Source organism: Takifugu flavidus, chromosome 22 (genome assembly GCF_003711565.1).
Source record: "Takifugu flavidus isolate HTHZ2018 chromosome 22, ASM371156v2, whole genome shotgun sequence".
Lineage (NCBI taxonomy): Eukaryota > Metazoa > Chordata > Actinopteri > Tetraodontiformes > Tetraodontidae > Takifugu > Takifugu flavidus.
In genome coordinates, this window is record NC_079541.1 from 666,315 (window position 1) to 692,910 (window position 26,596).

The 26,596-nt window shown below is 51.0% G+C and overlaps 1 protein-coding gene across 1 annotated transcript; it reads right to left on the reverse strand.

Moving 5' to 3' along the window:
• Positions 1–3,424: 3,424 nt before the first annotated feature.
• ntf3 (neurotrophin 3) lies at positions 3,425–17,529 on the reverse strand. The gene is made up of 2 exons (XM_057022708.1): positions 17,369–17,529; positions 3,425–4,891 (listed from the first exon to the last, which is right to left on the reverse strand). The coding sequence occupies exons 1-2, from the start codon at positions 17,384–17,386 to the stop codon at positions 4,037–4,039; spliced, it is 873 nt and encodes a 290-aa protein (XP_056878688.1). The 5' UTR covers positions 17,387–17,529; the 3' UTR covers positions 3,425–4,036.
• Positions 17,530–26,596: the final 9,067 nt, after the last annotated feature.

A 26,596-nucleotide genomic window follows, 5' to 3' on the forward strand; every position in this document is an offset into this window, starting at 1 on the left:
TGGGTGTCCAGTGCCAACACCAGCCTCTCAGCTGAGAAAATGCATCCGTCCGTCACCTCATGTCTCCAATTCCCTCCTCTCTTATCCCCTTTGGTGTGTGTCAGCCTGGATCTGTTGTGTGTGTGTGTGTGTGTGTGTGTGTGTTCGACACGTCTTCCACACACGTGTGCTTCATATGGGCCTGGAACAGACCTGGGCTGATGTAGCCCACAGAAACCCTGCACCTGGAAGCTATTGGGAGAACCTGGAGCTTGGGCTCCATGAGACCAGCTGTTGAGCCACAGAGTTACTGCAACCCATTTCTGTCCGCCTCTATTAACGGCTAATAAAATATTTTAGCCATAAAAAGCAGATCCGAAATGTGTGTTCCTCAGCAGTTGTGGAAGGTCTCAGCATACATTGACCGCTGGCAGAACATGCCTATATTGGGCAGTCATGCGTCCCTGCTGCCCATATTAGGAGTCGCGTCTTGGAAGGGTCGGGGTTTAAATACATGATCTTGCTGGATTTCTCAAAGCTGGATTGTGGAATGTCTTGTTGAGCGAAGGACTTGCTGTGGTTCTGGCCTGGTCCTCTAAAGCAGCTCTAATCCTCAGAGCATCGGGTAAAGTTCTGCCCCCCTAACCGGACCCTCACGTGATGAAGGCCACGTTTGACTGTGTTATTCCCTCATTTCAACGCAGACGGCCGGAGTCCCAAGTTCAGTCCTCTGTGTCGTCTTTGGCAGCGACTTTGCATTTTAAAAGGGTTCAAACGAAAATATTTATCCTGTAGTGTCACACAAAACCGACCTATCGCGGCTCACGCCGGTCAGGTGATCTCCATGTGCTTTTGTTGGGCTCGCGTGAAACCAGGATGTGACTCAGGTGCCTTCGCCCCAAATAAGCCCCCGTCAGGAGAAATAACCAATCATGTGCATTCAGAGCAGCACCAATAGTCCAGTCCAGGATATAGAATCACACACACACACACACACACACACACACACACACCCTTCTTAAGGATCCGTGCAGGACTGACGGGAAAAGCCCTCCTTTACACCTGTCATCCCTCTGAATCCTATTACCTGATCCCTTATGTGATCCCTCATCTTTTCATGTGTCAAACACGTAATAGGATATAAGCCGAAGCCCAAGAATCACAGCGCCAGGGGGCACGGTGGAAAGTGACCTGCAGAACGTGTACAAAGGCATGGGTTTGGCACGCTATAGATCTTTTTCCCTTTTTGAAGTCGATTCTTGAAGGACGGTGAAAGAACTGCGCCCACTACCTTTGGCTGTCCGTGGTCCTCTGAGGGAAGTGGTCTGTGGTCCTCCCCGTTAGCCACCACCACGTTAGCTTCCTGTTCGATCCGTTGCTGCAGCGGACAAGTGATAAACTTCAAATTGTGGAACAGGAGCTTCCAGCTTTCGCGCCCAGATCTGCATCGATGCCCCGACCATATGCTGAGGTCAGCGTGGCTGCTCCTTAAATCCTCCTGCTCGTTAGAGGTGACACAACGTGTCGCCATCGCTGAACGACGTGGATGTGCTGACGGCAGCAGAGCCTCGCTCGCCCTGGCCTTCAGCGAGCCTCGTCCAGGCCCGAGGGTCCGATAGCCGAGCAGGAAGCTGTTACCGCTCGCCTCGCTTGGTAACGTATCCTGTCATGGCAACATAGTCACACCTTGAAGGCAGCATTCCTTTCACCTTAAAACATCTCTGCAGTGACCTCCCAGGAATTCCATAATGAGTCCTAGCTTTGTCGGCTCCGTTGCCTCTGGTCTTTTCGTGTTATTGTGTCTTTCCGTTTGCATCTTCGCTCCCACTGTATTTATGCTGCGTGTCTGGTCTCTCCGACGCCGCTCGCTTCCTGTCTCATGGCTCGAGCGGCGTCCTTCCCACTTAGATTTAGGCGGTCGCTAGTTAGCATGTAGCATTTGAGATTCCGGCCATTTGCTTGCAGTTGCCTTGGCTGTTTCTTTGTTGCAGCATAGAGTCGGTCCTGTTTTAGTCCTCAGACAGACATTATCTCTTCCACTTGCACTTGTTTCCTCCTGACCTTTAGGCTGCAGCGCTGAATGGGCCTTACTATAATATTTGTCTGATTATACCTGCAGACAGTGGGAGCCATTGTAGGAGTGCAATTCAATTCTTGCTGAATTTGTTCTGCACTCGTCCTGCAGATAATTAAATTTTGCAATCTAGCGGGACAATTTCTGTGAAATAACGTGGGTTAGCGGGCCGTTTAAGCAGTAACGTTCTCTTTTCTTTTGTTCTCTGGTCTTTGATGCCCACGGCGTCCCTAAATCACTGACCCAGTTTGATAAATATCTGGTTGATTTCATACAGTGTGCATTTGTTCAGCCTGGCGAGTTAATCAGGAGCAGACTTGAGCACTATTGATGAGACGGATCCTCACCGTTCCTGGTGGCTTCAGCGTAAGCCTGGAGAAGATCTGTCAGATATATGATGAACAACCTTGTATTGACCCCTGACAGTCAGACATGCCACGGATCCCCCCGAGCGTTTCACATCCACACAGCGGCGTCACTTTTCCCACCTGACTGCATTAAAACTGCCGATCCCTCCAAATTATAGCCTTCATTTTCACGACTTTTAAACCTTCTTCGTCCTTGTTTCTTTCCCAAGTGTAACCAAAATTCTTTCCACATTCTAACACGCTTACGTCCAGATTCTATTTTGTTTAGTTTAATACGTGACCTGGGGGGGAACGCTTCAAAGAAGACAAGCTTTATTTTAAGGTGTATATTTCTGACCCCCCCCCACACACACACACACACAAATGAAAGCCCTTGCTGATGGCTTCCTGCTGTCACACACATCAAAACCTGCTGAGCAGCTTTCTGAAGTTCAGCAGGTCTTCAGGTGTGAAATTACCCATAAAGAGTTTCCAGGAGAACTTGTTTCTGGATCCTCTTCACATATGGATCCAGAGATGGATGTTCTATAAGTAACTGTAAAAATGTGATGTGAGAGGTAATTGTTTTATGTATTCTCCAGCATCACAAGGGTTTTACAATATTTGGGAACAAAATAAAAGTGTTTGGATGGATGGATGGATGGATGGATGGGTGGGTAGGTGGATGGATGGATGGGTGGACGGATGAATGGGTAGGTACAGAGGTAGTCAGATGGATGGATGATGGATGGATGGGTAGGTACAGAGGTAGTCAGATGGATGGATGATGGATGGATGGGTAGGTACAGAGGTAGTCAGATGGATGGATGATGGATGGATGGGTAGGTACAGAGGTAGTCAGATGGATGGATGATGGATGGATGGGTGGGTAGGTACAGAGGTAGTCAGATGGATGGATGATGGATGGATGGGTAGGTACAGCGGTAGTCAGATGGATGGATGATGGATTAAACAAGTGAGCGTAAAATGGTGGATAAAATAGTTCCAAAAACCTTCCAGCAGATTCCAAAAGATGAAAGTTCTACTTTTATTTTGTCCAAAAAAAAGAATCATCCAGACGACTGAAGGGACTCATGGTGTTACAACAGAACAGTGTTGTGTGTGCGGTGAGCGTAAAACTATAGTTTGGTCCGACCCCCATATTTTGGTCATACATCTGGTCCGTGGGACAGGTGAGTCCTGCCTCTACAGCCACACCGGTCAAGGCACATGGAAAGTCTCACTGTGAAGCACCTTTGCTGCCCCCCCGTATTAAAGAGAGTTCATAGCATGTTTCCTTCTTTTTAGAAACTTTTTTCCTTTTGATTGTATTTCTCTCAATAAATAACACAAATATCTTCATACATCGTATAGAGATCGATAAACATGTATAAACTACATGCATTTTATATAATTTAAATAATTTATATGTACAGTCCCCCCCCCCCCCCCGCCCTTCTGTCAGATGTTCCTGTGTAACGGCGGCCATTTGCAGCCCATTAATGTGAAATATAATCTGAAGGACTGAGGTCTTCCTGTTAATCTGTGGTGCCGAGCGTTCCAAACAGGAAATAAAATCCTCCACAGGAAGGTTAAAAGCCCGCGGGAGTTTGTCCTCAGGAGTTTGCTAACGCCGTTACGTCCTGCGGTGCTTACGCGACAGCGCACAGACGCAGGAAGTGTCGATGCGTATCCACCTCCAGCCCAGCGAGTTCCCGAGCTTCGTCAAGGCTCGCACGTATGTCTGCGTCGTCTTGCACTGCGAGTTCCAGTTCTTGTCGTCGATGCCTCTGCAGCCGCCCTTGAACGGCCTCGGCGTCCGACAGCGCGTCTCGTAAAAAAACTGTTTGATGTCCTGAGTGGCACTGGTTTTGAATTTGGCCAGGACGGTGACGGTGTCCCCCCTGGTGTCCACCGCCTGGGTTTTATCCGTCACCCACTGGCTCTCGCTGTCACACACTGAGTACTCCCCGCGGTAGCTCCTGTGCTCAGCGTAGCGCTTCTTTCTCGTCTTGTTGGCCGCAGCCCCGCTACTCGGGTCCCCGCTCACGAAGTCATCGGCGAGGTAGAGCGGCGGAGGCTGCAGCGGCGGCCGGTCGCTGAGCAGCACCCTCGGTGAGTTGTACCTCTTCTGCTGCCTCAGAAGTTCACTGTTCAACAGCACCAGATGCTGATCTACTCCATCACTGTGACCCCCGACCCCCCACTGCTCCTCGCCGCCTCGCTCCTCCTCCAAGGGAAGGCTGGCTCCAAGGATGGGCGGTAGTACGTCCTGGGGCTCCGGGTCCCGGCTCTTGCTCTGCTGGCTCTGGTTTCCCCTGGTCCTCCCCCTGGTCAAGTCCGCCTGGAGAAGCTGGATGATGAGGGAATTCAGAGGGTCGGCACTCGACTGCTGTTGGCTGCTGTCCATGTTGTTTGCCTGGATACCATAGAGGTACACAAGGACCATCACATACAGCAGGATGGACATCACTAGATTCACCTGTAAGATCTGCAGAGATAAGAAGAGACAATTACTGTCACTCTTCACAAAACCAACACCCCAATCCAAAAAAGGTCAAAAAAAGTCTAGATCTCCAAGACCAAAGGTCCAGGCTCTGCATCTGGAGCTGTGGAGGTACCATCAGTTCATCAAGTTGTCTTTTGCTATAAGTGATATGCAGCAAATCATTTCTGACCCACCAATGATGTAAATGAGGAGCCACTTGGTTTGTGATGGTGTCTGAGAGATTTAGAAATGCCACAAACACATCCCCATGGAAACAGCGTACCAAATATGGAGCTATCCCAGACTGAAAGAGGGTTGAATGCCAGCACTTTCGCTCAGGTGAGGACAGCTACCTGTTGCCCTCTAACAGAATCGTGGAGCATTTATTTGCTTTGGAGATTAAACGTTCACATAAAAGAGGCGGAGAGCTTGGGGGTGCAAGGGACCATGAGGTGGAGGTTGAGTCCATGCAGTTCTGGGGAGAATATTTACCCTCCTGGGGACACGCCCCCATTAAACTAGGACGCATTTAATTAAGCTCAGTTGGACGGAGAAGACAGGCAGCTGCAGCGGGGAGCAAAGGTCGACCACGTCACAGCTAATCAGCCACCATCAGACGGAGGCAAAGGTTTGGCATCAGCCCTGAGGCTCCACCCACCATCAGTCACATGACCATCAAGACTTGGACGATGGCGGTGTTGGAGCACCACTCGGAGAATCCGTGCCAAACCATCAGACCACAACAAAATAAACCCGGTGACGGTTTAGACCTGGACAACAAACTCTGTCCTCAATTCCTCAATGGGATTGAACCACCGTTGACCCAGATTTGCCCAAACTCATCAGTTCCAAGCCGCGATGGCCGATTTCGCGGAAGTTCTTTCCCTTCGGTCTAAAAGGGCAGAAAGTGGCGCGTTGGGCTGTTTGAGACATTAGCGTAGCATGTGCATACTGAAGGAGCAGGTCGGGACAAGAAGAAATATCTGGAGCCGCGGGGGACTGTCGGATGATGCCCTTCCTTCACTTACCGACTTGTTTTTCGTGACAGTAAATCTCAGCATCATGTTGTGTACGTGAAGCACTTGTGAAAACGACCTTTTGGCTCCACATGAGAGAATGTGGCACCACAGCGAGCGTGTTTACAAGACATCCACTGGCTCCTTCACAATTAGACGCAGAATTGCTCAAGGACAATATAAGTTCATGTGACATTCAGATGGTACCGAGGCCTGAAAATAGGCACAGAACTGGGTAAAACTGGAATGTGGGGGCTTTGTCTCGCTGAACGCCACTTGCACATCGTGACTCTAATTAATTTAATATCGATGTGCGTTAAATGTATTCTGGCACCCTCGCTTAGCGTCAGCAGTAAGAGTCTGTCTGAACCACAAATTGAAAGTTTCCTTTTCATCCCAAAAGATTTTTACTCTCTGTGCTTGAGAGCGGGGACCTGATTCCATCTGCAACCGGACAAATCCTTTGGCGCCGCGTAATGTCGGGAAAAACTCCAAAGTGCAGCTCCAAACGTAGCTACAGGCTAGAGAGCTTCATGCTCGTCTTATGGGGCTGTTAAACAAAACAAGGAGGCGAAGGTGAACTTTGACCAGCAACACGGTTCCACCTGTTCACTCTAAAGAACCACCAGGTCCTACGGTAGCGCTCGGGCTCGTATCGGCCTCCTTTGGTGCTAAAGTTTGACCGACGCAACATTTGAGGACATGGCAGGTCCTAAGAGGGCAGCTCAGAGAACCGGAGCTCCAAAATCCTCAGATTAGACGGGAATAAAACCCAAAAACACAAAGGTAGATAATCTCTCTCAATGGAGGGATCAAAGCGGCAACACATTCGTTAATATAAGGTCACAAAGACGGCTTTGGTGTCTCGCCGTGTGGACTGGGAGGAAGGGAGTGCACGTTCTTGTTTGTTGCTATGGAGACATATGACATGGACGTGTTATGTTTGACAGCAGGTCTTGTTAACCCGACTGAGTTTAACATCCCGGAGATGAAGGTTGGTGTTTTTCCATCGACTCTCCTGAACCAGATGCTTCACACCTGCATTTTATAGATTTCTCTACAGAAGTGAATAAAGCTGGAGCGGACAGATGATCCACATGGTGGTAGTTAGCCTTCACATCATGTTGCTCCCATAAACGGGTAACCGGAATGTACCCATAGCAACAAACACAGAACTGCTGGCGAAGGCCGCTTAACTCGTTACTTGGCTGTGTCTCGACCCGATCCGGACGTCCCGGTCCGAAACGCACCGACGTCCGTCCAAGTCCACAACTGTTACCCAAACCTGCAGAAACTGTGCACGTACATCCGCAGCTACACCTGTGCAGGATCTGAAGCTGCACCGCCACTTCCGCCCCTTCAGGGAGGATGGAGGCTGAAGCTGAGTGTTGGCTGCTGTAAAATGGACCCCTTCCACAACATTAGCAGCTAGCAGATGTAAACGGCTGACTTACAGGCTGCTTTCCTAACGTAAAAACTGGTATTTGTCGTATCCGGGTTGGTTTTGCTTGTGAGCGGAGAGATTTCCGTGACTTCTTCTCATCAACTCTCTCTTTGTTTTCTGCTGATATCGATATCAACATATCAGATGCAGGATCGAGTAGAATTTAGCCACATGAACAGTACCAATGATTTACTTTTTAACCAATGAAAACAGCAATTAATCAGTAATTAATCGGACAGATCTTTTAGATTCTTTGGTCGATTGTCCTAAAAAGCACCTGAAAGCTAAAATAATCCTGGTTACAGAACTTTTAAAATTGTTCCATGATAATTATTCAGTTTGACCTAAACCAGTGCAGGAAAAGTGCATTTAAATGCAGCACTGCCATGTTTTAAGGGGAACTAGAGGCACACTTTTCCCTGGCTGAGGTTTCAATAAAATACATGCATTTAAGCTACTACAGCAGCCTACCACCAGAGGGCCTCTGACTAGTGGGTAGTTTTAATTTAATAGCTTTAATTCAAGTAGTACACTCGCACAGATAACGTTAACCCTGCTCAAAGATACTGTGTAAACGGCCTTAATGGTGTGTGCAGGGAGGCAGCAGGAAGCTAGCGGTGATATAATGGAGGAGTCACAGCTTTGGTTCGCAGATGTTTCAGGCCCTAAAATCCCCTAAATGCCTCCTGTCACTTAAAGATCCAGGAGATTTTACATTTCAGTCCTGTTGCCTTCTCACATTTCATAAAATGCCAAAATCCATGGCAGCAACTAAGCTAGCAACAGATTCAGCTCAGGCCCCTCTGGTCGCAGATCTTCCACAGAAAGTCCACAATGATTTAGATTTGTATATTTCTGTAAAGCATTAAGATCAGGTCACAGATTAGGCCCCCTCACATCTCATACATGCACTCATGTTGAACCTTTCGGAAGGAACCTCCACTCCTACAGGGTAGAAACTACTGTAGTTCCTCTTTGTGGTACAAATAAAGGACAGAAACTGGAAGAACCCTTTGATGAGATGCTAATCTTGACTACTGCGTCCACCCCTGTAATCATATCAGAACATCACTGATTAGGAAACACTGGACACACAATATGAAGCAGAACTGGAGAAGAGGTCCTAAAAGCTCTCTGGAGCATCGCTGGCGTCCTCTCTTGTGTAGCCAAAAGGTTTGGATCCTTCTTTCCACACAGAAATTGAGTTAAGTCTCACGTTAGCATGTTGGAATGGGTGTGTAGCGATGGCGTCGGTAATCAGCGCAGATGCTGCAGCTAAAGGCCAAAAGATCCCCTAAATCCCAAAATCAGCTTAACTCCCGAAGTTTGAAGCTGCGCTTTGAGTAAGCTAACGAGTGTGTTTGCTGCTTATTCACTTACACAACACACTCTTTTAGAGGAGCAGAGCTTCTTAGCGTGGAGCTGTGAATGCAGCTCCGCCAAGCTTCTTCAGTACATCATTCATGAGCACGCAGTCCTGGAGTCCTTTCAAAAGACCGTGCATGACCCTCAACCTGACCTTTGGCATTCCTTTATGACGGTACCGACTGAACTGGTGGGTCCAAACTGACTCCGGTCTCCTCCCACAGTCCAACATGTTAGCTTCTAGATGAACGCTGAGTGTGCGTGAGTGGTTCTGGGGTGGACGGGTCGCCTCTCTAGGACAGTCTCTAGGATCCCTCTGAGCCCTGAGGAATAAGCAGGAGTTGATGGAAAAGGGAACAAATCTATGAGTTCTATCAATAAAATAGAAAGAGGGGATTAAGTCCGACCAACAAGCTCAGATTGATTTTATAGATGAAGGGAGAGAGGGAGGAAAAAAGCTCAGAGAGGGAAAAAATGGACGTGACTTTCGAAATCGGGTCATTTACGTAAGCATTATATCCAGGTATTTACCTAAAGCCACACAAATGGTCCAGCTGTCAGTCAAAGGTGACACAGTCCCTAAAGGATCGGCTAAACCCGAGCCCCTGACCACCGGGCGGGTCAGGGAACCACGGGTGTAGAACCTGGAAGGTTACCGAGGAGACCCCAACAACGATGCAGCTTAGTGACGGGGCTTAACATTTAGCAGCGTGCCAACCCGGCAAATCCTCCCACGGGATTTTCACCAACGTCTGAACTCTAAAGCTCTCCAATTGAGTCCAGATGTTCCGGCGACAGTCACAGATGTGGACGTCTGCAGCTCGGCTACCAGCCCAGCGTCGCAGATGTGACGCCAGAACGGAGCCAACGGCGTCCCCGTGGCCGTGGACTCTGTTCGGAACTGGGTTCGAGGTTGGCGTGAGGCTGGCGTGGCGTTTACTGCCGCTGGTAAAAGCCAAATTAACGGGCAGGAAAAGCTGCGCGTTTACAGCGTTTTCCAGACGCCTTTTAGTGGTAATTAAATGTATAAACGGTCAGACCCACTCCCCCCCTCGCCGCACACAACCGCCGGTTAAACGGCCTCATCTCACACACGAGTGTTCCAAGACGTGCACGTTTATTTGTGCAGCGTGACTGATGTGATGGGACACTCCAGGTCACGCCACTCCTGCGCCCTGCGCACGCCGCTCACACCCTCTGATTCAGATCAGCTAATGCTACACGCGCAGGTTCCCAGGTTCCGTGGGTCCGACCTTGCACCTGCACAAGGAAGCAGGGTGGAAACGATGCGCCAGTAGCTACATAAAGTGGCCTTTAACCTACAGTCTACCTGGCTGCTCACTTCCTGTGTCACGAGACAGCAGCAACATCGTTAATATCTCGGTGAACAGTAGGAATGTAGAATTCAGGAAGCTGGATTAAGCCTCTGCGTTATTTTAATTGGCATAACGTGTGTAGAAAATGCAGCAACCTGTTTCTCAAAGGTCCCTGGGGACTTTGTTGACGGAGCAGAGTGACTGAGCAAGTCTCTGCTGGTCGTCGGCCAATTACGTCTGCCGGAAAGAGAGGAGGCTCGGCTCCAGCGAGACGCAGCGGTTAGCTTTAGCTGCAGGTTAGCCAACGCCGGTAAAGGGGCTTAGCGTCACGGACACTTATCCCTCTCTGGAGGTTCCTGCCTTTTTCTGTGGAATCCCAAACAGGCAAGCTTCTCCTTGCTTTTGCAAACACCTCCATCTGACTTCCCCCCCGGGTGTTGTGGTAATTTAAGGGTAGGGCGGAATTCCAATCATAACAGTGAATTATCCCTGTTTTTCCCTCTCCGTGCCGGCGAGTCTTCCTTCAGAGCGTTTAAGCCATGAGAAAACTAATTAATGCTCCAGTGTGGTCTCACCTTTTAGCATCTGTGTGTGTGTGTGTGTGTGTGCCGGCAGCTCCTGAGTGAAAGTGTGTGTGAGCTGTGTCATTAAAGGCAGCCTGAGAAAGCAAAGGCAAGCGTGTTTGGGCCTTTTGGCACATGCATACGGCGCGAGTGGACGGTGGCGTCACTGATCGGCGCCGGTCGGAGAGGTTTCGGATCAGTTCCCAGAGTGTGTCATTGCTCAGGATGTATTTTTAGACCCGGACGCAGCCACTTACACGTGTGACCCCTGAACTGAGAGGCTGGGAAACATTGTTTTCCAATGACTTTCCCTAATTTCCAGGCTTGTGAGCGTGTGTAGTCGGCGTCCCAGATGTCTGACATGGACCGGCCCGGTGTCGGCAGCAGCAGCTGAGATGAGCCCAGTTCAGCCACGATCACTCCCAAAATGGAAAAGTGCGGTTTTAACAACAAGTTCTGAAGAAGAAAAGAAGCTTTACGCAGAGGCTGTCACCAGAGCTGTGGAGCAGCCGGGGCAGCAACACACAGCAAGAAGGTTCTGGAGTCATTTCCCGGCTCGGGGCAGTTCTATGTGCGGTTATGGTGTTCTCCTCGTGCCCATTTCCCCCATAGGGCATTCCCCTGGAGCTGTTTGGGATGAGCTCCAGCACCCCCGTGACCCAGAGGAGGAATTATTCTTCCCCTCAAAGTGGATTTATGTGAATAAAACACACAGACCTTTTAATTCTGCGCTAAGATCCCCCAAATACAAGGTGTTGGTAGCCCGGCCCGCCTCCGAACCAGGTCAGCGTGGAGCAGCGGGGTTCTGTGTCAGACTGTTGATCTGAAACTTAACACCTCAACCACAGCGACGGACCCAGAGTGAAGCCAGCTGCTGGTGCGTTCAGGCGCCGGGCCACACACGCCACCCTCAGTGGCAGCACTTTGTAGCCAGCTGGGTGGATGTTGAGGCGTTCTCTTGGGCTCCTGCGGCCACACGGTCCGCTCACAGGTCCCAGAGTCGTGTGTGAGCGCCAGAACCAGAGCGGTAAAGGTTCTAATAACCCGTCCACCCCAGCTAACCACACACAGGAATAGACTGGAGCAGGTCTGCATCCTGGTTTGGCCATTGTGATGTTCCTGATGCCACCTGGGAGCGTTTGGAACCACCTTCCCGTATGTGAACATCCGCCTGTTGGATGTTGTTAATTAGCTGTAGCGCTAGGCTACGATGCGGGTGATGCACATGTTCCTCACCCTGACGTGGCGATCTGTCACTTCCTGTCCAAGGAAGCAGCTTTGCTGTGCGTTCATCAGTTCCGCCTGAGTCTCAATAATAATAAGAATAATAATAATAATAAGAATAATAATAATCAGGTCTTCCTCAAACGTTTGATGTGCCCGAGTGTGTCCTGGCTCAGAAGTGAGTCCAGGTTCATTCCCGTCGGCCCAAAATAGAAAGCGTGGTGTTATTTTGGGCCACTGCCTAAACATCTCTCCAGGAGATCAGGATTTAAATCCTGATCGCTGAGTCCCTCAGGGAAGAGCGGCCATGTGTTGGGGTTGAGCTCAGGTTCTGATCAGGTTATACCAGTTCAGGTGTTTTCATTTCCAGGACTTTTATTTTTGAAACGTGCTCAACACCAACCTGCTGTTAAAGAGCTGTTTTTCCTCTGAAACTAAAGGAGTTTTGGCCTTTTTGCCGTTTCTGTGTCTTCCCACCTCAGATCTTTAACACCGGGATTTCCTGCCTGTGCATTCAGCAAGCAGATGTTTTCTGTCTGTAGAGAAGCAACACGTCACATCAGCTACGGTTGTTTCACTCCCTGGCGGCTGCAGATGCACCCGAACGCCTCGCGGCTCCAGACAGGCTGAAAAATGGCGGCATTAAGTTTAGAAAAATGTTGTAATTGTAACCAAAGACCCAACGTTAATCTCCGGCTCCAACATTTCCCTGACAACCTTTCAGCAGCTTCTCCTCATGGCCCCCGTCGGCCTCCCCGTTATTATATTATCTTTAAACCTTTAACATATGGAGTGTGTCCTGCTAAACTGAACCTGTCAACAGGAACCAGCACAGCGCGTTGCTGGGTGGCTGGGAGCTCCTTTAGAGGATGACATCACGAAAGGCGGATTCACTGGAGATGACTTTTGGGTGATTCACTCAGCCTGACTCTTCATTCTTGGACACATTCTGCGAGCTGCCAATGAATTCCCCAGATCAGCGCCAGACCGCTGCTCGTGAATCGCTGCGCCTGAACTTGGCAGCCACGAGGTCCAACTGGATCCCTCCAACCCAGGAAGTGAGGCAAACGGTAGCATATGATGTAACCCGGAGGATTATCCCAGCATTCTTGCATCTTTTCTGCAGCAGAACTCAAACCATCCCATTCTTAGCAGGTCTGGAACGTGAGAGCAGAGTCTGTGGTCTCCTCGTGTTGGACCCTAAAGCAGAGGTTTGGAGGCCGATGCTGCCTCCAAACACTCGACCACGGTTGACCGCGTCTTGCTGAAAGATCCTGAGGTGCTGCCAAGTGTCTCTCCGCATTACGAGAGCTTCCTCTTTCATTCAGGACAATTATGGCACAAGTGTTTGTCTGGAGGTTGAGACGCAGGGAGCGAGATCACCGCCCACACCGGACGGCTGCGTCACGCTGCGCCTGTGCACAACGTGGGCTGTCATCAGCAGAATCCCTAATCACAGCGCTCTTCCCCACGTCCAGCCTCCACTCCCTCTGCGCTGTTTACAGAGTCCTCCGTGTGTACACACACCAACCGCTGCCCTCCCTCAGTGGTGAGAGTCACCAGCGTGTCTGGAGACGCTAACCTGCACCCTGACGCCTTCAGGAGGTCAGTCAGCGCCCCTGTGGGAGCCGGTGCCCCTGTGGGAGCCAGCGCCCCTGTGGGAGCCGGGTCCCCTCTGGGAGCCAGCGCCCCTCTGGGAGCCGGCGCCCCTGTGGGGGCCGGCGCCCCTCTGGGAGCCAGTGCCCCTCTGGGAGCCAGTGCCCCTCTGGGAGCCGGCGCCCCTGTGGGAGCCAGCGCCCCTGTGGGAGCCGGGTCCCCTCTGGGAGCCAGCGCCCCTCTGGGAGCCGGCGCCCCTGTGGGGGCCGGCGCCCCTCTGGGAGCCAGTGCCCCTCTGGGAGCCAGTGCCCCTCTGGGAGCCGGCGCCCCTGTGGGAGCCAGCGCCCCTGTGGGAGCCTGCGCCCCTGTGGGAGCCAGCTCCCCTCTGGGAGCGCACCCATCCGGGGCGGGGGGTCACTTTTCCGAGGTGTGATGACGCAACATTCCCAACGACGGTGAAAAGTGTGTTAATCAGCGCCGGTCTCTGGTCGTGAGGATGCTCAATAAAAACCCAGGGAGCTTTTCCAGGAAGGGGGTGAAATCCAGAGCCCGGTTCTGCCTCTGCAGCTTTAAACACAAGAGGAGCAGAGTTTCTCCGACAACGAAGGAGTGGAGATGCCAGATGGGCTCATTTTCTGTCTGGTGCACAGATTTCAAACTCGGGCCCTCCGGGCCACATCCAGCCTTCTGTTATTCATGGATGTCGGTGTACAGCTCTCACACCCCTCATACAACAAATCCCATCATGCAACAGTAATCCAAAAGAAATAGAAGTCTTGTGTTGATATTGGCGCTGGACCCGCGTCTCCTTGTTTGTAGAGCTGATGTTTGACGCTTCTCTGTGACACTAAGCATTTAGCTGCGCTTAACCTGCAGCGTCAGGGAGGACCCAGTCTTCCTAGACAAGGAGGCCGTCAAAGCCCAAACCCGGGTTCCTCTCTGTGCTGCCAACACAAACACCTCATCCACCGGGTTCCCAAGTCCACCTATCCTGATGCGTATCTGAGCCCTGTGGCTCCAGAATTCAGAAAAGGAGAAACCAAGAAAGTATTCCCAAGACCGGAGTAGAAGATGCAGCAGACTTAAGCCCCGCCCCCTGCTGGAAGACCGTCACTGCATCCAATCAGGGCCCATCAGGGAACCTGAGGGAACAACGAGTACAGGTGACTTCTACAAACGTATGTTTTCAATCTGCTGCATTTACTCGTTCAGGACTTCCTGGAACATCCGTGTGGAGCTCCCGTCCCATGTGGGACATCTATGCTTAAACACAAGCCAGCACCATCAGCTGCAGACCACACACACACACAGGGACACACACACACACACACAATTCTAGGTTAGATGTGACAGGAAACAGAACCGATCCAGCAGTTTCAACCCAGCCGGCAGCTTCAGATGTATCAAACTCTGATGGGAGATTGTGAAGGTAAAGGAGCTGAAGACATGCTTGAGGGAGATTAGAAGCCAGAGAAGAGGTGGGACGGTCACATGACCGAGCTCTCAGGAAGCCTCACCTTAAACCACATGATGTGGAGCTGCAGCAGGGCCTGAGGAGGCTGCTCAGATCTGTCTGTGAAGCCCTTTGGGTCACAGGCGAATGAATGAAGGGCTCGGGATGTTCTGCTCTGTGTTCCGTGCTCCGAAACGGGCCGTAAGAATGTAAACACGGGGGGAAACGTGTAAACCGTGTGTGTGCAGGCAGCTGCCCGGAGCTGCAGCAGCAGGAGAGGAACCCAGCAAACATGCGAATCACTGGTGCCTCGGTCGCAACTTTGGGATGAAATGTTGCAGCCCTGCAGGATCTCACGGAGCTTTATGAGGACTCCAGCACCCAGGAGCCTCGTTAGGAAACCCTTCAGGTGCTTGACCCTTTAGTCGGGACATGTGTTGGAAAAGTACTTGAGCCGCACTTGACAAGTCATTCAGTGGGACCTTAAGAGTGATGGGACGGTTTCCACAGATGGAGGAGACACCGACGGCCACAGCAGGAACATCTGGAGCGCTTCGGAGCACAGAGACGAGCTGCAGGCTCCTTGATCATTCTTCAGGTCTTGGTGGCCCATAAAGGAAGCGATGAGGGTGCAGCCTGTCTGCAGGCAGGACCAGGACCAGGACCAGGACCAGGACCAGGACCAGGACCAGGACCAGGTGATGTGGTGACCAGGAGGGTTCACTCACATGTGCCGGGGGCAGAAACATCTGACACACACTCTCCGAACTGTTGGTGCTGCCTCATTTTAAATGGGCATCGCTGGAGTTTAGGCAGCGTTGGAATCCTTCAGGCTGCTTTTGAAATTGTTTTTCCAGTCATGTGGTAGAGAAGCGCTAGAACAACGTGCACGCTCCCACATTCCAACTCACTCACCCTTCAAATTTGAAACACTAAACTCAATGGAAATCATTTTTCCAGCGATTTTCAGGTACAAACGGAACCAGAATGGAGATGGTGGATCACATTAATTTGGGCTTTGAGGATGAAGTCATAGCAACATGCTTAGATGTTTGTCATTGGAGCGCTGATGAAAGAGAAAGTGGACGGAAAGAAGGATAAAAACAGCCTTATCAGTCACCTGGGAGCCATTTTGCCTTTTTTCTATCCTTATCTCTTCTTTTACTCGGGATTTTCTCCTTAAAATCGAAACCGACCTGTTGCAGCGGCGCTGCCAAGTTGCCTGGGAGGCAGCTTTTGGCTCCAGGGCCCAAAAAGGGGGAACAGAGCTACAGATCCGTCTTTTTCCTCCCTTGTGCCACATCTGCTGCTGCAACAGCTGCTGCGGCGGCGTGCGCGCCCCGTCCGCGCACTCCCACGGACATTTCAGTGGAATCCCGCGGCAGCGAGCACAGAGAGACGCGACGCTGTCCAGGCCTCATGTGGCACCGAGCGGAGCCAGCAGCACCGCTCCGACGCCCAGCTGCGCCCGTGTGCACAGGCCACGCGCGCGCGCCCGCCTTCCTTCGGGGTTTCTGTCTTTGTTACATCCAAATCTGTAAATGATTTCATATGTAAAGAAATTTCCCCTCAGCAGTTGAGATAAAGGCATCAATCCGCGTGCGTAAGAAGTTACAATCCCAAGAAAAGTTCCTTCTTTCTTTTACTTTTGTTCTCAGGAAGTTGAGGCGTTTTGACCCTCTTCTTTTACTGCACTTCAAGGATCACAGTTCCAAGTTTTAAAGTTGGTGTAAAGCGGGACCACCGACAGCGTCGGACGGTGTCCCGGCGCGCGGAGGGTGGAGAAAACGAACGATCCGTGCGCGTAACGAGGCCCCGAGGATGGAGTTTCCACGGAACCAGTGAGCTTTCCCCAGGTAAACAGGAAGTGAGGGGGGAACTAAAGACATATCGACTTGCCCGTCAGTTTTAAGGGGCCTAATTGAAAGGTACAGGCTGACCATCTGAACCGTGCATGTGCCAGCCGTGCACGCCGTGCACGCCGTGCAGAGCTGCGTTGGCTTATGCGTGAAAATGTCTCTCATGTTTGTTGGCCCAGGCGAGCTTTGGAGGGACCCAACCCTTCTGACTACCTGTGCACACAACGCGCTGAAGGACGGGTAACTAAGTTTCTGTTCCCCTCGAAAGTCCGCGCGCGCACGGCCTCGTGCTGCTGCCTGTTCCCCAGCAAAGCTCCGGCTCCCTGAAGGAAGCGGCTCCAGATGAACCTATAATTCGGCTCATCTCTTATGCAAAAGGTAAATATTTAATCTGGAGCACTCGGATGAATTCACACACCAATTCAAAACCTGCTCCTAAAAAGTTCCAAGGCGTCATTCTTATAATTCCAGCAGCTCCAAAGCGCCCTGACACATGATTTTAACAGATTAACCAGTTAATTTGGGTCGTTTGGGTCCATTTCAAAACTCCTGAGCGCACAGAACACGACGCGAGTAGGTGTCAGTCAGTTCCCGTTCCACAAATAACCACAATCACCAGACTCAAACACATGAACAGCCCCTACCGTAATAAACGTAACCATAGCATCGACGGGTTGGGATCCAACAGAGCCGACATGAAGGAGATTAATTTTTAGTTAGAATCCTTTGGCGAAAACTTCTCACTGCGGAGGGCGCCGCCAGTCGGTGCGCAAACTGCTGTGGAGAGGATCAGGGTGTGCGTAATACTGCCGGGACTCTCTCTCTCTCTCTCTCTCTCCCCCCTCTCTCTCTCTGTCTCTCCCCCCCCCCTCCCCCTCCCTCCCTCTCTCTCTGGACAACATAATCTACACCGCGCTCTCTCTTACGGAACAGATGGCTCTTGGCGCACGTCGCTGTACAGTTCTGCGTGCACGCTGCCACTGTCTGTCAGCGGAACAAGGCTGTTGACATGAATTAGGACACCGAATTAGGAGCGTGCGTGTGCGGGCTGTGTGTGTGTGTGTGCGTGACTAATGCACGACTTTACAGGACTTTGGCAGCTCCCGTAACCGCGAGCGTTTTAAGGCAAGTGGGTTAAAGCATTAAGCTCCGTTGTGAGTTAAACGATTGACATGAAGATTATGGGCAGGTGTGTATTATCAGTGGATTAATGATGCGCAGTCGGCACTCTGGAGCAAAAATTAAGTGATTAATATCCAATTAGGCTCAACGACGCCTGAAAGGTCTCAGGCTGACCGGAGGAAACCGGTGCGAATGCGTGAAGGAAAAGTTCTTGTTGTTTTTGTCAGATTCTTGTCAAGTTGCTTCGGTATTTTAGAGTTTTTGTGGTTTTAACATTCGTTGAATATGCAATAAATAAATAAATAACTGAAGCAAACCGAATCCTGATGGACTCAATATTGACTCACTTCAGGATTAATTGACCAACTTGGCTTGTGAAGACGTTCCCCGAATCTCGAGGGTTCTGTTAACGCTGGAATTCCAAAGATAATAAACATGTGCTGCCCTCTTGTGGAAAAGAGATTTTGGTTAATCTGGAATTACTCAGACTGGCCAGAGGGACCCGGGAGTTTGGTCAACGATGCTCAGAAGAAAGCTCTATTTTGAGTTTGTTGGTTGAGAAACGGGTCCAGAAACAGCCGAGGTGGTTCAGAGACCAGGACAGGACCAGGAATAATCTGGCACCGGAGGCTCTTGGTGCCCTTCCAGAGCTGCTTCACCTGGAGACGCCATGAGTGTTTTGTTAGGAGTGGTTGCTATGGTGATGGGGAACGGCAGAAGAGGACGTACGAAACGACATCAAACGAAACGAGTGTCGTCAGAGTATTTGAAGGAGGTTCTGATAATTGGGTGATGACGGGTAGGGGAAAGTGGCAGAACACCTTCAGAGCACTGCCGATATACCCTGGAGCAAGGCACCGAGCCCACAAATGCTCACATCGGGCCCAGACATGAACTGGCAACTCATCCAGGCGTGGACCCTGGGTACGTACATACGTACACGCCGCGACCTCAACAGGGGAAAAGCGGTCCAAAAGACTCCAACCATGGAGCCACCTCCTGCTGCTTCGGGGTTGTAGTCATAGTAACCATGACTAAGGTGGAGTTTCTTAGGCCCTGTACGGCACCTCCTGCCCCCTGAGCCTCCTTTGCTAGCACAATCGGCTTTATTTTGACCTGCAGAGTAAATATGTTGCTCTCAGATCCGGCTGGACCAACTTCCTGTTGGAAGTCTGAGCTTCGGTGTTCGCTGGAACGGACGGATGAGTTGTTCAGGGTTTGTTCCTGCATGCCTGCCTCATTAACAGACCCACTGCTGCGCCTATTAGACGGCATGCTAACGTCGCTAGCGGATGTTGCCTAATTACATTGTCTGCAGGTCTTTGCTTCCCCCTCTATGACGAAGCCTTAGTCATATGTTCTAGCTCCGTATCCCCACGTTCAGCATCGTCACCGTAAAAGTAGCTGTTAAATATTTAAGCAACACATCTGCAGCAGGTCCCCCGGCTCCCCCCACATGACCCGACAACTGCGTAACCATTGTCGTGGACGGCAGAGACGTCATCAAATATGAAAGGAGCGAGGGATGGGCGGAAAGGCGGAGGAAGAGAACTGCAGTGGGCACGGAGAGGTGGGGAGGAAGTGGACAAGATGGAAGTGGGGACACCTCTGATGTCAAACAGAAGAGGACAAATGAGGCCGGAAGCACAGCAGAGAGGCTGTACGGACAGAACGGGTCAGAACGGTGTCCAACGGGGAGAGGGGTGTTGCCTGGGGTGTGTCACACACACACGCACACACCACACACACACACACACACAGTGACCAAATGGCCTAAAAGACGTTCTGAGGGTCAAAGCTGCAGCTTCTCATGGGAAGGATGTTCCTACTGTTCACCTCCAGTTTTTGTGTTGTTTTTGTTTTTTCTGTCTTCTCCATTTAACCCCCTCACAAATAAATAGGACTTGCCCCTACACGACTACATTCCACAGTTCAACTGGAGACGGTGGTTGAAACACGACGCTAGAACAGGACGGTCCAAACATCCTCAGATAAGGGTCTTGGCCTTCTATGGCCCAATGTCCTGAATCACACGGCGGATTCGTTTGGTTTTCCCGCTAGATTCCATGTGATCCCAGCCCTCCCTCTCAAACATCGAGCGCCCCCCGTCCTCCACAACAAACACCGTTTTTGTTGTCAACATCAACACAGATAATTGATGGAACGATGTTTTTTGTCACGGCCAAGCGGCCTCACATGTGGCTTCCTGCTCTGAGGACAATGAACCCGGCCTGTCGACGGACACGCACCTATTGACTACAGCACACGCGCCTTTAATTACCCCCCAATAAGAGCGTAAACCTACACTCAGAGACAGGTGTCAGCTGCTCACACACACCCGAGGGACAACAGGAAGAAATGGAGAAAATGGGAGACGGAGAGGACGGAGAGGAAAGGTGAGACGGGCTTTTCTGCTCCGCTCTGCCGCCTACGAGACGTTCAGACAAATAAACAGAGCAGGGGTTCCACGCCCAGCACATGTGTGCATGCGTGGCAACAATTAGGCCCCTGGAGTGGAACCGTGCACACGTATGTGGAGCACAGACCTCACAGGGAGCCGGTGTGTCGGTCGGGGTTGACACGGGCTGATGGAGGACGACCGGTCCTCGGGGAGTGGACTGTGTTCACAGAGCCTGGCGGGAAGACATCAGAACAAGATGGTCGGGAGACGTCCTCACACGTGGGCCTCTGGACCTCCCCAGGACTATAACACGCCTGCCCCCCAGCAGAGCAATCCCATTAAAATCCCACGGCTGGAAAAGTTGCATTTCAAAAATAAGATCCCGGAGAAAAGGGGACCCAGTGCTGGTGCTGATCTACAGAGCAGAGCGCTGCATTATTCATCGTCCTCTGTGGGGGGGAGGGGGGGGGGCGATGGAGCGAAGGTGACGGAAAGGAAGGAAAGAAGCCCAAATTAGTTTGGTGGGGGAGGGGCGGAGGAACAAATGTAGGTGAAGAGAGTTGAAGAGGGGGCAGAGGAGGAGGGATGAGCCGTTGTTGGAGAGGAAAGGAGGATAAAAGGAGGACAAATGTCCAACAAATGTCCAGGAAAATGTCCCACAACCAGGTGTGAGTTTGGAATAATCACGCACGCATGTGCAAATGCAGTTTTGGACGTCAGCGTCTTGCCCAGGGACACATGTGGTTTGCAGATGGGATTGAACCCATGTCCTCCGTAGATTGCTCCACCACCAGTCCAGTACCAGGAAGACCAGAACCTTTGGATGGACCAGAGCTCTGCTCCGACCAGGAGGTCTGACTGACAGGACTGGACCAAGATGAGGAGCAAGGGAACACCGATGCTGGACAGGGGGACAACCGGGGTAATTAGGAGCACCATGAGGTAGAGGAGAGCTAAGACATGGAGATATGTGGGGAACACAGAGGCTGCCCCACCCCCCACCCTGCATCTGGGACCACCAGTGTTCCCTGAGACGGGATTGGATTGGAGTCGCTTCTCTTTCTGGGCCGATCAGAACCATTAGCACAAGCCTGGGGGGGACCTGGGGCCATGCTGGTCTGCTTGCTGGGTCCAGCTGAAGGAGAACTGCTGCTGAACAAAGATTCCCTGCGTAGCTAATGGCTAAATGACTGTAGCCATGTCGGCACACGCCACACGCGTGCTCATGTCAGCAATGACAGCCGTGCACGATCGTGTTGGACCGTGGCGCCCCCAGTCACCCCCCCCCAGTTATCACTGGTGACTCTGAAGGAGGCCCCAACCAGTCTGGTTTCAACTGGTCGCCCCCCAAACCAGTTTGTCCCCTTCCTGCCGGCTTCAGTGTGGATGTGTGAGAGCAGAAAGGTGTGAAGGGAAAGGGCAAAGGTCAAGCAGCTGAGAAAAGGTTTGTTTACACTGTTCCCTTTCAAGTGGATCAGTTCAAAGAATCCACAAAACCCAAACAAATTGGTTTCAACTAATTATAAATTAATTAGTATTTATTAAATACACAGTTGGTTTTCCCATGGAGTTTTCCCAAGTTTTTAATTTTCCCTTCAGGCCTCCCGATTCCTTGGCTCAGATGTTGGCTCAGGGTCACACACACACACACACACACACACACACACACACACACACACACACACACACACACACAGATTAAATGTCAGGAGGAGGCAACTGTGGAGCATATGTGCAGGCAAACGCTGAGGAAGACAGAAAGATAATGTGTGTGTGTGTGTGTGTGTGTGTGTGTGTGTGTGTGTGTGTGTGTGTGTGTGTGTGTGTGTGTTTCTAAATAAACAAATCCCAAATGTGCCACTAATTACAAAAGCTATTAGTTTAATGATCGGTATCTTTTAAAAGAATAAGAAATAACGATCAGCTTCTGTTGGTTTTGCAGAGGGGATTAAACCTGCTTAAAAACAATAAATAACAACCACACTTGCTCAAATAAAGTCCAAACCGGTTCTAAGATCACCACGCGCTGAGCGACGCCACCCCAGGCCGCCTCCCCCTCCGCTGTAAAACAGACCCCAAACAGGTCGCACGTGTCTATCGATCAGACGTAACCATGGTAACTAACTATGGTAACTAGCTATGGTAACGGGATGGCCAGCAGTCACCTGCTGCTGAAGGCTCAACGATGAGCAGAACATGAAAACACCACCCAGATGTTGAAGCAGGGTCTGAAGGCAGCAACAATGGGGGGTTAGCGGCCCCTCCCAGGTTTCCTTACAGTCCCAGACCCACACAATGGCGGCCGCTGGCTAGTTTGAATACGTGCGCGCTCGCCAATTTCCAGGAGTGCACGTACAGCAGATGGAGGCGGCAGGTTTGTTGAGTGGTTACTGTTGTTGGTGTCGTCATAAAAGTGACTGAACCAGATTAAAATCGGCAGATGTGCGACGCTTCCGGACGTTCGTGGAAGCAACTGGATCCCTCCGCAGGGATTCGCCCCACGTGACCCGGTCGGTGCAGAGGAACCATCCCATAGTTGAACAGCTGTTTACTGTCAACACGCAGCTCGGAGCAGGTTTGACCTGATCCAGAGTGCAGCTATTTTCTTTGAAGGTGGTTCCAGGAGGAGTTGTGCTTCCCTCCTGCCTTCACCTTTGACATGAGCCCACGGGCCACAACTGGGTAACAAGGGGGCAGTTGCCATGCAAATACCCCCTCACAGCCACAAGGCCTCAGGAGGCGTTCATCTTCTTCCTGCTTGGCTTTTTAGGGTGTCATTAACTCATTAACAATATGTGTCTTAAGCTAACGGTGGTTAGGAGCAGATATGCTAACCCCCTAGGGTGAGAAAGAACGGGTGAGGAGAGAGGGGGGAGGGTAATTTAAAGCCATAGGTGTAGTTTACCTGCTGAGGCAGCTGGCCAGCTGGGGGGGGGGGGGGTGTTGGGGGGGTAGGAATCTTAATCTTTAAGACGCATTTATCATCAGAAACAAATGCTGGAAAATCAGTTATTGATGCAAATATTGGCTGAAATAGGGCGACTTGGTTGTCGTTCCTCTCCTCTTGAGCAGAGCATCTTAAAGGAGACGGAGCTGTGGAAGCATCGATGGCTGCTGCGCACGGCTGCTGCGCACGGCCGCATGCGCAGCAGCCGTGCGCAGCAGCAGCCGTGTGCTGGTGCGATTCAACAGCAGGGCACCGACTGCACGCTGAGAACGGCGGCGCCGCACAATGGGGAGGAAAAGGGTGTAGCCTGCTGGGAGCTACGTGAGAAGGGTGACAAAACAGTCGGCAATCGGCGGGAGAGGTCCCTGAGACAGGAAGGGAGTCAAGCACCAGGGCCCACCAAGACCAACAGGAAGGGACCGGCTCCATGTCCTCACCCACCAGCCTCTTGTCCTTGGACTCACATGTATGTGCATCTCAGGGCTGCTGGGGGGGTCTGGACGCGCTCTTCAGGCCGGACTGTAGCTTTGCTGTAGGTGTTTCCCATAAAGCACCTGTTGTTTTGTCCTGTACCTGTCACCTCAGGGTGACTGATGTGGGCCATCTGGGGGCCGGTGCTGGGTGGGACTGGGTGGACCCCCCTTCCCTGAGGGGAGCATGACTATGTGCTGCCTGGCCTTTGTGCTCAAAGCCTTTAATAGCGTTGGTCATGTATTATTTAAGCCAGCTGGGAAGAGCTGAGGAGGACGTTATGGTTAAGGGAGTAAGAACAAGTCCTTTGTTAACAGGTCAGGTTTACCGAGCTGAGACCTGTAGCCCGCGGCAGCACCTTTGTCATGGTTACCTGGGGTCTCTGCACACCCCAAGAGCTCGTTGGACTCGTGGGAGGCCAGAGAGGAACTAGTGAATGCACATTTAACTGGTAGGAGGCTGGGCTGCAGGGCACCGCGGGCTGGTTAAACCCTGGCTGCAAAACTAGAAATTAAAATCTGGTCGCAGGGGCCAGGACACATTCAGAGCACTGCCGAAGCGCCCTTGAGCAAGGTACTGAAAGCCCCTCCAGGTGAGGGCAGCGCACTCACTTTGAGTGACTCCCTCTTCCCTAAATAGTGAGTGACTTTAGGACACAGCCAGCTCATTACGAGTCAGGCAGCCACCAGAGCTGGACCCCCAGGAACGTCCTCTACAGTTGGGACAGTTCCTGCTGTGGGAAGAAGGAGCTCCTGAGGCTCAGAACAAAGCTGGTGACTGAGTGGACAAACGTCTCCGCTATGTCTTCTTCATACCTGTGGTTCTGCCCCATTGTGTCCTGCAGCGCTTTCACTGCTGATGCCTTCAGGCGCTTTTCAAAGCACTTTATTGTCTTTGCACTCCACCGTCACCCTTCAACGGCAGCAGCCTGGAGGCAAAGGGAACTCCCCGTTCTTTGTCGTCACCAAAGAAAGGAGCCAGTTACCTTCATGCTGCTCAGTGAAAGCTTTTATGTCACATTGTCATATATCTTTTCAGCACATTATTGACTTAGTGAGCTTTTCCAGCGCCGCCCTACTTTCAACAGTCTGACCCAGGTGTGAACAGGATAAAACCAGCACCCAGAACCATCAGCGCCTCCCTAGTCTAGACTGACTATTTACCAAAAGAAAGACTCAGCATTGGCACATTTGATAAATATATATTTGACATCAGATGGAGGAAGTGTAAAAGGAGCTAGAATTTAGTTTGAGTATGTAGTTTACCAGTATAACCAGTCCATTTACCACTCTGTCCCAGTATAACCAGTCTATTTACCACTCTGTCCCAGTATAACCAGTCCATTTACCACTCTGTCCCAGTATAACCAGTCTATTTACCACTCTGTCCCAGTATCACCAGTCCATTTACCACTCTGTCCCAGTATAACCAGTCCATTTACCACTCTGTCCCAGTACAACCAGTCCAATGCTAATGTTAGCTCATGCAGTCTGCTAGGAATCTGCAGCAGGAATCCCTTCAACAATCACACCGTTATTGGGAGTCATTGGGGCGCTCTCAGAACTAAGCGGTCCATTCTCCTGCCGGTTGTCTGGTGTAATTATGAGGTTCTGCGGGGGCAGCGGGATGAACTGGGATGAGTTTGGTACCCAGTTAAAAGCTGTAACAAAAGTAGCAAACTGTCGTTTAGAGGTGGGGGTGTTGCAGGGTCGGTGGTGGACACCAGCTTGAAGAACAATGGGAAATTCTAATAGAAGTGTGATGGATCGATTTCCAGAGCGTGTCCAGAGGGTTCCAGGATGTGGTGCCTGGCTTTAGTCCTCTCTAACGGCTCTTTCATCTCATCTTTCACAGACATTTTCCTCTTTGGATCCACGACTGCTCCCAACTAAACCCTCCTTTGTGCTGACGTTACGTAAGGTGAAATCACAAGGCAGGTGCTGTCAATCTCGCTGCATTGAAAGTGGATCTTGTTCTGAGAATCTTTCGGTTTACACACATTTAGCTGTGTGAGTTAATGTGAAGAAAGGCTGCTTTCATAAACCAGGACCTGCGTCGTGCTCAAGAGGCGGTGCTGCGGTGAAGGGAACAGCCGAAACGGCGAATATCCAAAATTGTGAAGGGAATTTGAAACCTAGTTAGGGGTTAGTGTTAGGGAGTTAGTGTTAGGAGTTAGTTAGGGTTAGGGGTAAAGGGTAAGGGTTTATGGGTTAGGGTTAGGGGTTAGGCGTAAAGGTTAGAGTTAGGGGTAAGGGGTTATGGGTTAGAGTTAGGGGTAAAGGGTAAGGGTTTATGGGTTAGAGTTAGGGGTAAGGGTTAGGGTTAGAGTTAGAGTTAGGGGTAAGGGGTTATGGTTTAGGGGTAAGGGTTAGGGTTAGAGGTTAGGGGTTAGGCGTAATGGTTATGGTTAGAGTTAGGCATTAGGGATTAGGAGTAAGGGTTATTGTTAGGAGTTAGGGGTAAGGGGTAAAGGGTAAGGGTTTATGGGTTAGTGTTAGAGTTTGGGTTTAGGCATAAGGGTTAGAGTTCGGGGTAAGGGCTTATGGCAGGCATGTCCAAATCCAGTCCTTGAGGGCCACAATCCAGGGTTAGGGTTAGGTTTAGGGTTAGGGTTAGGGTTAGGGTTTTCTATCCCACTGAATGCATTCTCAGCCTGGTAGGACAGAAAAACCGTCTGGACTGTGGCCCAAGAGGACTGGGTTTGGACATGCCTGGCTTATGGTTTAGGGGTAAGCGTTAGGTTTAGAGTTAGAGGTAAGGGGTCATGGTTAAGGGTTTGGGATTGGCATTAGAGTTAGGGGTTAGGCGTAATGGTTATGGTTAGGGTTAGGGATACAACACCCAGGAGATTTGGGCGGGGGGGGTCTGGAACCGGGAAGAGCACATCCAGCACCAGCATAAATAACAAAGGCTTCTGCCTCTAGATAGTGA